Raw genomic sequence first — 12,385 nt, forward strand, 5'->3', positions numbered from 1 at the left:
GGCCAGTTTCCACTGGAAACGCCTTTTGGTTAAACTGTCAGCGAGGAATTTGCATTTGCACTGTTACATTTTTATATAACTTTAATGCACATTAACAACATCTGCTTGTTTCAGTGAAAATACATTGATGGGTTTTTAATAAAGTTGTGCAGCTGTAAAGTATTTTGTCTGGTGTCAATTCTATCGTCAGCTACATCGTTATGGCAAATGTTCAAATGTATATGGTGATAAATATCTTTGGTCATATGGTCCTGCTCTGTCTGTCACCTTCTGTGTTGAGCTCATTGTTTCCTCTGTAGTGGCTGAGCTGAGTCCAAGTAGCTGAAAATGTTCCTCTGCTGCTCCGTCAGACTCTCCTCCTCCTGCTGATCAGCTGGGACACAAAACAGATCTTTGTTAGGCTCCACACTGCACTGAAGAGTCAAAGTGTCTCATATGTTCATCTGACAAGTAAAAGAACACATTTTTGTTTCCCGAGGTGGGCAACTTGTTGGAAACAAACACAAAAGGTTTGAGCACTGATACCTGCCATTGCTGGCATTGAAAGATGCAACGCCAGCAATGTGGATTGTCAAGACTCAAACCAATCATCAAGCAAAGACAACAGGGATCATTTGTTTCTGTTTATTTAGCATTCACAGCATTTGTAGTTGCCTTCTGTGCAGGGGAAGTCCACGCACACTGTGTGGTACCGCCATCCGCAGAAGGTGCATTCAACCTCTGTAAGAGAAACGAGATTGTCTGAGACTGAAATGATATTCACTAAAGAAGTGGTGATTTGTAAAACTTCACATTTTGATCCGGGACGTACTCTGCATGAAAACAAGCGCTCACTCTTCCTGCTCAACAAATGACACGGGCGGAGCCTTATACCACGTGATACAGAAGCTGTGCCGTGTGATGCTAAAATTAGCAGGGAAAAAACAACGGAGAGCACGTCAGGGATGACGAGAAAGTGACAGGAGAAAATCCGTCCCGGTCAACCACCCAAACATCAATAACGGGAACCTTATACAGCGCTTCCCTATACACGTCGCACTCCCGCAGGCACAAAGACATTACGGAGGCTATCACTTATCACCTCACCAAAGATATGGCTCCATCAACACTGTGCAAAACGAGGGATTTAGGAAAACGATCAACACCCTAGACAAACGCTACACAGTGCCGTCCCGCAACTATTTTTCTATTGTTGCACTACCTGCTCTGTACACGCAGCGTCGAGCAACGGTGGAGACGGAATTTCAAGCAGGACAACATTTTGCTGCAACAACAAAACGTGAGACATTTGTTGTTTTATGTTTATTGTTATGAGAGAATCATGATCACAATTCTAAGCCAAAAAATCGTGATTCTCATTTTATGCAAAATCGTGCAGCCCTAACATTAACACAAAACTATTGTTTCACCAGAGAAACACACATGAAGAGAGAGAGAGAGACAATAACAGCTACCAAACAGTCGTCATAATTCGTCACACAATGAGAAAAGGACAAATCAACAAGTAACAATGACTAATTAATATTAAAATCTGTAACATAATGTATTGTTTGGAGTTTAGTCTGATTGGTTCAGGATGAGCTGCCATTATCCAATCACACGTCTGCTTACCTGCATCTTTTCTCTTTTTTCTAACCTGAGCACCTGATGGCTTTGAACTTTTGTTGTCCATCTTCCATTGGTTTGAATTTTGCGCTCCAGTACAAACACAAATCCCCCAACCCGAGGATCAGCACAATTAACCTAACAGACCTACACCTTAGTTCACAGATTCACTTTGTCTAAGGTTGATTTCTGGGATTTCACACAACCCAGGATTCAGATCGTGAATCCATGATGGGCTTGGATTTACATCATTATAAATGAAATGTGCTCTACTTGGAAGCAGCCGGCCCCGCCCCTTTTGACGGGTTGTGTGAGACTTTAAATCATCAAACTGTAAATTATAAATTAAATTTTTATTGATCCTTTACCCCGAGTCCTAAAGTGTAGATTTATTTTCTTACTCTTCTTATATTTATTGTTTGTTTACTTGCACCGCTGTAACTGCAGCCTCGTCGTCTCGTCTCTCTATATGCTGGACTGTCTGTAGCGGAGATGACAATAAAGTTTACTTTGACTTCAGCAGTGCGCAGGCGCACCGAGGGCTCTCGCGCTCACTTTATAGAATTTAGAAAAAACATCGGTGCAGATTATAAGTCTGTATCATAATATCTGTTTGTTTCAGTGTATTTCAGACCCAGCAACACACTCAGACAGAAACTGGTTCACCCGAAAGACAAAACGCCAAAACACAAACTTAACAACGTGGTGTATGCTGTACAGTGCAGCGAGGAATGCCCAGACCAAACAGCCACTTCACAAGCGCATGGCACAACACAGAAGAGCCACCTCCACAGGACAAGACTCAGCAGTCCATCTGCATCTTAAGGATAAAGGACACTCTTTCGAGGATGCCAATGATCACATTTTGGACAGAGAAGATAGATGGTTTGAAAGAGGAGTGAAAGAAGCCATCTATGTCCACTGTGAGCGACCATCTTTGAACAGAGGCGGGGGTTTACGACACCAACTCTCTGCCATCTATAATCCAGTTTTGAGTTCCCTTCCCAGACGCCTTAACGCCCACTCACATCCTGGGCCATCTGATCTCAGGAATTCGCACGACAAGGTGGGGCCAGGTTTCACAATGAACTCACCCGAAACTCTGGCTGATTGGGTCCCACACCCAATTTCACACCTTGGCTCAGGTGATTAGAGGATCATCAGGGGGTTCTTTTGTCCCTCTGTGGGGGGAAACTCCCACTAGATTTATATCTGGGACTCTCCACCATTTGACCTTAGAACTGAAGAAGCTTCTTGGATGAGAGGTGAAAAGTCTTCAAGCAACTTAAAGAAGTCCAGACGCTTTTCTTTGCAAGCTCCTTTGACAATATCTGTTTGTTGTTTTTATTTTGTTTTGCGAGTTGGTTATTAGATGCCGCTCCAGCCAGCCAGAGACTCCCCGCCGCCCCGCCCTCTCCTCCCTGTGCCGCCAGCAGCAGGCGCACCTCGCAAACGGAGGGCGCCCTTACTCCCAGCAAATGGCTGATAGAAAACCGATCGGTGCCTACGAATTTCCCAATATGCGCTGGCATGACGTCGGGGAAGCATGGGTACGACCGATTATTTTATTTTTTTCTTGCCAATGCCCGTGATACCCCCCCACCACGATGCATTCTATTGGTTTGCACACTCACACACACCCAGCTGTGGTTTCCTGTTTTGCTGGACTCTGTAGAGCCCCGCCTTTAACGCTCTTCTCTCACAGAGAGCAACAGAAAACTTGGAAAAACTCCAGATTGACTGAACTCAGTTCAAAGTTACCTTGACACCTTTAGATGTGAGACGGAGCGATGGTCCGCTTGAAGCTGACGCTCCGGTGCGTGTGTCAGAAAGATCAACGCGCTGCTTCAGAAGCACCGTGTCGAGGCTTGATTCGTTTGGCCAGAGTCACGTGATCAGTGACGTCTGAAGCTTCGTTTAGAACGTACCTTTTTTTTAAATCGAACTTTATTGAAACACAATGAGTATACAACATACAAACAGATGAAGTTTACAAAGGAACAGAACATGAACATACAGAACCAGGAGTAAAAAAATGATGATATGAGTAGGCGAAAAAAATCAACATATAAATATTGTTCTGAGAGGCTTTTTGTTGGTTGAGTCTGAAATTGATTGTATGTACAATTCATATCCTTATAAAACGGCAGAAATATGGTGTTTTATTAATAAACTTACATTTATGGATATAAAATAGCTAAAAGTATTAACAAATATTTTATAAAAAAAACATTTATCATTCTTCCTGGGGAACTTAAAGAAAAAGAATAAAACATTTTCCCATCGTAAAGAAAACTCCCTTAAAATATGGACAATAACAAAACTGCTCAATTCTTCCAGAATCTCTGTGTAGAGGAACCAAAAGAGATGTGCCACAGTTTCTGGATGATCCCCACAGAAAGTTCAATTAGTATTTATGTCTCTTTTAAATGTTACCATATAGTGACTGGCTGGGTAACATTTATGAAGAATTTTATATGAGATTTCCTTCACCTTGTTCACAATTAGATATTTATGGGATCATCCAGACTGTCTTCCAGGTGATATCTGGAACATGTCGGTTCCAGTAAGATATTCTATATATGGGAGAGACATGATATCTTCTTGGAATAAACTACGTATTCTCTTATTGCTGTTACCAAGTTCCTGTGAAAAGCAGATTTTTCCCACTGCTGACTCAGCTGGATCAGGGAGAGTGACTGAGGCAGATATTGAGCTGTCAGTGTTTTTATATAACATTAAAGTCCCTGAGGGTATGGCACCAAGCACCATTGAGAATTCCCCAACACTGTTTGACAAGTTTGACGAGCATCTTGACTTTTGGTCTTTGGATATTAACAGTCCTGGATATGTGACTTCTTGTTTAACAGAAATGTTACAGAGAGCATTTGCAGTGCAGCCTTTAATTGCTAGTAATTCACATTTTTTTAGATTTCGACATAAAGCAGATGCCTCAGAGAAATCACTAATAACACTAAGGGCTGGACGGATTTGATTTGCATTCTTCAAGAAGAGTGTGGTGTCATCAGCTAGCTGGCTGATGATGAGCTCCTTATCAGCTGTGCTGATTCCTTGTATAACAGGTCAAATCTCGGGGTGGAGTCTTAATCGTTTTAATTGAGCTATTGCCATTCGTGTACAAGATTTTGATAGCTTTACAGAAAAATGCCAAATTTTTCCAAAGAGTGGAAAATAAATTGATGTTCAATTGTATCAAAAGCCTTTTAAAAATCCAGGAAGAGAATGAAGCTATAGTCAGATACCAAATCAGAGTAATCAAGTAGATCTAAAACCAGTCTCATGTTCTTAGAAAGGTGTCTGTTTCTCATAAAGCCTGATTGTGTCTCATCGATAATTGTGTCCAAGAACTCTTTCATTCTGTTAGCAAGTACTAAAGCCATAATCTCATAGTCATCATTGAGCAGACAGATGGGTCTCCAATTATCAATAAGAAGTAAGTCTTTGTTTGGCTTTGGAATTAGTGTTATGAGACCCTGAGTAAGAGTAGGAGGGAGGATGTTATTCTCTACACTTCCTATGAAAAGCTGCAGTAAGAACGGAGCCAGGAGATTAGAAAATGATTCATAAAACTCTGCAGTTAAACCATCTGTGCCGGGAGATTTGTTGGCCTTAAGTGCAGAAATAGGATTACAAACGTCCTCCACAGTCAGAGGGCTGTCACAGTGACTTCTATCTTCCACAACAATAGTTTTTAGGTTTTTAATATTATTGAGAAACAGCGTTGAGACATATATATATATATATATATATATATATATATATACATATATATATATATATATATATACATATATATATATATATATATATATATATATATATATATATATATATATATATATTCTACTTTTCTAAATGATTGACTATTTCAATGGAGAACCTAAATGACACGGACCCGTGTTTGTTATTACATATCTTTATTTTGAATGTGACAAGTCTATCATTACCTGTTATTCATAGGTATTAACAGAGTTTTTGGCCTTTTTTCCCTCTATAACAGTTAATTGACTCTTTACAGTGGCCTGCTATGGTTAATAATAACATGTTCAGTCATGAGTGAAATCAAAGCTTTTCTTCACTTTAGCATTTAACATTCCCAACAATATAATGTGATACATTAATTAAAACACAGCTAATAAAACACAATTTTCTTAATGCAAACATCAGTGACTCAACATTAGCAACCAAAGGGTTCAGTCTGCAGCTCACACTCATGTGAAGCTACAGCCTCCCCCTTTAGTCTCTGTCATCCTTCTGCTCCTGCAACAACAAAGCAAGACAAAACCTCCACCCTTCTTCTACAGGCTGGGTGAATTGTTGTGGACATTCACTAATCCTAAAGTCGGCACCGTTTTTGTCTCAGTATCAAGTCAGTTAAACTTTTAGTCGTCAGTCCGTCACAGTCCAGTCACATGCATACATCCACACACATTCATACCAGATATTGCTGATAATGGAGTCTCACGCGCAGCCTATTCGAGCCTCCATCACCAGCAAGATGACGTCATCATTTTAAAGGAAAACAGCTCATTGTTTTTGGACTGGATTGACTCGCTGCAATCCTTTTAGGCTCAGGACTTCTCATGTGATCAATGTCACATATAAGTGAATTTCTCCCAAGCCCATTATAATCATGGAGAAAAACACTTTGCCACTGTTTCCAGTAAGAATATTTTATAGCGCTTTAAAGTTCAACCTCTCAGGTCTGGATTAAAGAGCTGATTTGTTAAATCGGGAACTCACAAAATACCAAAATATCACCACCGGTGGATCACACCTCTCAGATGTTCTTATCTCAGTGCACTGTAACAAAAGCACAAACAAACGCAACCAATAAAATACTAATAAAGTAACAAATACTGGGGCCCATTGCAAACATGTCCAAGCATAAAACCATCTTTCTCTCTCTTAGAGAAAGAAAACAATCCAAACCTCACTGATAAAATCAACCTAGTGTCAAGCAAAACCCAAAAATCAACCAAAACTTCACCAGAAAGTTTTCCTCCCTCCCGGGACAATATTGTGCAGGAATACAGGCACCGTAACTCCTTCTTGCACTGACAAAAACATGTTGGATTTACTTGATTCAATAGTGGACACTGGTTGCACACAAAGGTTTTGCTTTGGCAGAAACTTAAACAACTGAGTCAAATCAACACAACCTTTTCATATTCAGTAAACCTGCATGTTGTGTTCATAAAACACGATTGAAACATGTTCAGATGGAGTAAGTTGAGCTCCTGGAACATTTTAATCCTTCAATTGAAATTGAATGGGTCTACAACAACTAGAGATGGCACGATACCACTTTTTTATGTCCGATACCGATACCGATATCATAAATTTGGATATCTGCCGATACCGATATGAATCCGATATAGTGTTTTTTAATCAACAAAACTGTTTTTTAAAATATCTTGCTGCATTTTGCAAGTCTGCAAGTTCATACTCAAGTTTAAAACAACAACTACACTAAAGCTATTCTGTTATACCTGTATGCAAAAAAAATATTTCATAGTTCAGCAATACTGATCAATCTAATAAACTTAGACCTACACCATCCTCCCTATTCTGGTATTTTAAACAGTACTTAGCGTAAATATTAAGCAACCTAACTAATAGGGTTCCAACTCCCAGCAACAACAAAAATAAATAAATAAAAAATAAGGAACCACCCCTCACGCTCCACCTCATGATGCTTAATCGACGTAATCAACCTTAATTTGATGCAGTGTGAAAAAAATGCACAGAAATCAATTATTTTTCAAGAAATATTAAATAGATTCAACATCTTTCTTCAACAAAATTGCAGACTGCACAGATGGTACCTTCCCAAAGTAAAAAGTACTATAGCTTACTAGGATATATATTAGACTTAATAGTCACTATATACAGTAATTGACTTCTATTCATTTTACATCAAATTAAAACTTTGGGTGTCAGATAATTATTTATTAAAAGCTCGACATTTTAAATGAGAATAAGAAAGAAAATAAATAAATTCTAACAACAGCTGATCAAGCTTAAACGTTCTGCTGTTGTTCAGCCGCTGGTTTCCTCTTTCTGGTGCAAAGTGGGCCAAAAACAAACAAGAGAGACGGACTCGCGACAGAAAAGCCGATCAGCTGATCATTTAAGCAGTTTCACGATTGAAGTAGCAGCCGGAGAGCGAGAGGCAGTCGCTTGTTAAGCTTAACGTGGGAATGCTTTACAAACATTCAGAGATGGACTTACACACTTGCTTTACTTCTCTCGGGGATAACTTTGTCGGAGATGAAATGCCAGGTTGCTAGCGAAGCTCCACATGCTATCCAGACCACCGACAGGTCCCGCATGCCACAGCTGCTCTATCACGTGATGCATACGTTCTGAGGTGAGTTACGGCGTGTTGCAAGTTTTGCGAGGTGCTTTCGTGATATTTAATGGATCGGATTACATTTTTTATTTTTCTCCGATATCCGATCCAGTAATTTAGGTCAGTATCGGACCGATACCGATATGTAATATCGGATCGGTCCATCTCTAACAACAACTACCATCCTCCTATCTCTATCCTGGTTGCAGCAGGGCTGGGAAATAACCCTGAAGTGATAGGTTACCAGGCAGGGTACACCCTGGACAGCTCACCAGTCTATCAGATAGAAACACACAGCCGTTTACATTCATGGATAATTTAGCCCAGGACCTTCTTACTGTGGAGCAACAGCACTAACCAGCATGCCAACAATGGAGGAAATACAGGAAAGCTATGATTTCCTGTATTTGTCTGAAAGCTATGATTTCCTGTATTTGAGGCAGAATTCTTTTGTTCTTGCCCTTGACAGGTTAATCCACAATAAATAGCAACAGCATGCATGTGGTGTGTGTGTCGTTGTCTGCCTCTTATAACTCCAGTGATTTTCCTGTAGTTTGAAATCTTATGCGGTGTTGACACAATAATTTGTTGTAAACCAGGAAATTCCCAACTGTGGTAGAAAGCACAGCTTAGCCTTAGCAAATGTTCAAAGAAAAGTCGTCACGTCCTGATTTCTGCTTCACTGATAAATATTGTCACACTGGGGTTTTTACAAATGATATCAGTGAGCACTGTGTGGCAGCTGGAGTCAGACAACTGAAGCTCCCACAATCAAGACCACAAACAGCTTTCAAAGGAGATTTGAAGCTTTTCTGGCAGCAAGCTTCATGATTTATGGGACTGGAACTGGAACAGAAACTACCTGATCACCAATGGTGAGCTGGCATGGAATTATTTTTATGACATTGTGGCGGAGGCGTGGCCCCGGGCGCAGCTGCAGGGGAGGAGTGGAGCAGAAGGCTCAACGGGGCGGCGCTGCGAGGCCGGTAAGAACAGCTGATATTGTTTATGGACTGATGATGGTCTGCTCCGCTGTGTTTATAGTGAGACGAGGAGGAGCGGCCAAGGGAGATCAGCTGGGCTCGAGCTGTCAGACGGTGCGACTGAGTCAGCTGTCAAAATACAAATATATCAATAAATGTGGAAGTTGGCTATACCTGCCTGTGTGTGCATGTGTCTGTGCTTGGTGTACTCCACAAGTGGTGCCGAAACCCAGGAGAGTGCCGGTGGGGAAATGTCCGACCCACAGGCCACGCCACCCGCCCAGCCTCTGCAATTCTTGGCGCAGATGCTGGCGGAGATGGCGACAATGAGCCGGGATCAGGCGGCCGACCAGCGTGCCCACCTGGCCGCGCTGCGGGAGCAGACGGACCGACAGACGCAAGTTCTGGAACGGCTGGTCGGGGCCGCTGCCACGCCGAAGCCCTCGCCGCTGTCGGTGTCGGTGCCCCGGATGGGGGACGGGGACGACCCACAAGTTTTTTTGGAGACCTTCCGTGCCACGGCGGAGGCTTGCCAATGGCCGCGGGAGGAGTGGGCTCCGCGGCTGCTCCCCCTGCTGTCTGGGGAGGCACAAACAGCGGCCCTGAGTCTGCCTCCGGCGTCGAGGAGCAGCTTCCCGGACGTGAGCCGGGCGGTGGTGGACAGGCTGGGGCTCACCGCCGAAGACCATCGCCGGCGGTTCCGGGCCTGTCGGCTGGCTACAACGGACCGACCATTCGCCTGGGCCCGGCAGCTGCGCGACGCGGCGGTGCGCTGGCTGCAACCGGGAGCATTGGAGGGCGAGACGAAGCTGGTGGACAAGGTGGTGCTGGAGCAGTTCACGGAGGGATTGCCAGCGGAGACGGCGAGATGGGTCCGGTGCCACCGGCCTGCAAGCCTGGAGGTAGCGGTGACGCTAGCGGAAGACCACCTTGCCGCTGGAGCAGGGGAACCCGGGGACGCCGGACGGAGGCCGAACAAACAGGCCCCAGTGCCGGCCCCGAGACGCCGTGTGCCGGCACCAGGGCAGGCAGAGCGGCTGCCGGCGCTGAGCCCCACTAACCCTTTCGCGGCGTTGGTGCCGTCCAGGGTAGCCGAGCCAAGTGGAGCCGCCCCCGAGCCACGGAGGGCCGCACAGACGCCGGGGCCGGAGTGTTGGAAGTGCGGGCAGCCGGGGCACCTGAGGAGGGATTGTCCGCTTATGGAAGTGGGGCAGGTGTTTCGCGTTGCTGGCGCCCCAGCACCCTCCCCCGGTCCAGGAGGGACATACAGTATTCCGGTAAGGACTCGAGGGGGTATACGCCAGGCATTGGTGGACACGGGCTGCACGCAGACCCTCGTACACCAAAGCTTGGTTCGCCCCGGGGCATTGCTGGAGGCAGAATGGGTGGAGGTGAGGTGTGTGCATGGTGATGTTCACAGGTATCCCATTGTGCCGCTGCTGTTAAAATATAAGGGCAAAACACAGAGTAACGGCGGCGGTTAGCCCGCGCCTGTCGCACCCCCTGATTCTGGGTACCAATTGGCCGGGGTTTCATCAGCTACTGGGGCAGTACGCGGGGGTGCGATCACGACCGGAAGCGGGGTGTAGCGTGTGCGCGGCATTCAGCGGTGACGCGGGGTCGTCCGACACCGACTCCGGGGGGGAGGAGCTGGCGGGTCCCTCACGGGACGTCCCGCCGGCCCCGGAAGTGTCCCCCATGGGTGATTTCCCACTGGAGCAGTCTCGTGACGACACCCTACGCTCAGCCTTTGACCAAGTGATGGCTATTGATGGTCACGTGGTGCGCCCTGAGGCCGCGCAGACCTACCCGCGTTTCGTCTTATTAAACGACCGATTATATCGAGTGAGTCGTGACACTCAGACAGAGGAAACACACACCCAGTTGTTGGTGCCGCAGGGCCGCCGGGAAACGCTTTTCCAGGCGGCCCACTATAACCCCATGGCAGGGCATATGGGCTATGAGAAAACTCTGGAGCGAATAACGGCCCAATTTTATTGGCCGGGCATCCGAGCGGATGTGCGCCGCTGGTGCGCGTCCTGCCCGGACTGCCAACTTGTTAACCAGCCGGCCATACCGAAGGCGCCGCTGCGCCCTCTCCCCCTCATTGAGGTCCCGTTTGAGCGCATCGGCATGGACCTCATCGGGCCGTTTCACCGGAGTGCACGCGGCTACCGCTTTGTGTTAGTCCTGGTGGATTACGCAATGCGGTACCCGGAAGCAGTTCCGCTGCGCACCATCTCTGCAAAGAGTGTGGCGCAGGCACTGTTTCAGGTCATCTCCCGAGTCGGAATCCCGAAAGAGATACTGACTGACCAGGGCACGTCGTTTATGTCTCGTACACTGCGGGAACTGTACGAATTACTGGGCATTAAATCTATTCGGACCAGCGTCTACCACCCTCAGACTGACGGGCTGGTGGAGCGGCTGAATAAGACTTTAAAGTCCATGATTCGGAAGTTCATTAACGAGGATGAACGCAATTGGGATCACTGGCTAGACCCTCTGTTATTCGCAGTGCGGGAGGTGCCCCAGGCCTCCACGGGATTTTCTCCCTTTGAACTGCTGTTCGGCAGGAGGCCACGTGGGGTGCTCGACCTGATTAAAGAAAGCTGGGAGGACGGTCCGAGCCCCGCCAAAAATGAGATTCAGTACGTGTTGGACCTGAGAGCAAAACTCCACACTTTGGGGAGGTTGTCACGGGAGAATTTGCTCCAGGCTCAGCAGTGTCAGCAACGCCTGTATGACAGAGGGGCTAGGCTCAGGCAATTTTCACCGGGAGATAAAGTGCTTGTGTTACTCCCTACTTCCAGCTCGAAGTTGCTCGCCAAGTGGCAAGGACCCTTTGTGGTCACACGGCGAGTCGGGGACGTGGACTATGAGGTCGCTCGGTCGGACAGGGGAGGGGCCACGCAGATTTATCACCTCAATCTCCTCAAACTGTGGCGAGAGGTTGAAACCACTTCTCTGGTGAGCTTGGTGAAGGAGAGAGATGAGTTGGGGCCTGAGGTGCCAAATTCCATCATCCCCGCCTCCCTCCCTTGTGATGACCATCTCACACAGGCCCAGAGAGCGGATGTTGTCGCGTTGCAACAGCGTTTTGCGGACGTGTTCTCCCCCCTGCCCGGCCGGACGTCCCTCATCGAGCACCATTTCGTGACGCAGCCTGGCGTGACGGTGCGTTCACGGCCCTACAGGCTCCCGGAGCACAAGCGAAAAATCGTGCAGAGGGAATTGGCGGAAATGCTGAGGATGGGAGTAATAGAAGAGTCGCACAGCGCCTGGTGTAGCCCCATCGTTCTGGTGGCGAAGAAGGATGGGTCTATACGGTTCTGTGTCGACTATCGCAGGGTGAACGAAGTGTCACGCTTTGATGCCTACCCCATGCCTCGGGTCGACGAGCTCCTGGACCGGTTAGGCA

At 46.2% G+C, this 12,385-nt stretch overlaps 2 protein-coding genes across 7 annotated transcripts in view; one reads left to right on the forward strand and one right to left on the reverse strand.

The window, feature by feature from the left end:
* The window catches only part of LOC308398346 (uncharacterized protein), a 178,563-nt gene that overhangs the window by 126,649 nt on the left and 39,529 nt on the right, over positions 1-12,385 (forward strand). The gene's annotated exons all lie outside the window — the stretch shown is intronic.
* Positions 1-12,385, reverse strand: part of LOC308397583 (uncharacterized protein) — a 33,958-nt gene that overhangs the window by 18,694 nt on the left and 2,879 nt on the right. For 3 of the 5 annotated variants that reach the window (XR_013971816.1, XR_013971817.1, XR_013971818.1), the window contains exon 1: positions 268-5,378. Coding sequence is in view for 2 of the 5 variants with exons in the window: in XM_080883558.1 (XP_080739684.1) it covers positions 268-285 (18 nt within the window). In the remaining 3 variants the exon portion in view is untranslated. Of the gene's footprint in view, positions 1-267; positions 5,379-12,385 lie in introns of those variants that run through there. The other 2 variants (XM_080883558.1, XM_080883559.1) reach the window with 2 other exon arrangements.

This window comes from Rhamphochromis sp. 'chilingali', assembly GCF_963969265.1.
Source record: "Rhamphochromis sp. 'chilingali' genome assembly, chromosome: 1".
NCBI classification, from domain to species: Eukaryota; Metazoa; Chordata; class Actinopteri; order Cichliformes; family Cichlidae; genus Rhamphochromis; species Rhamphochromis sp. 'chilingali'.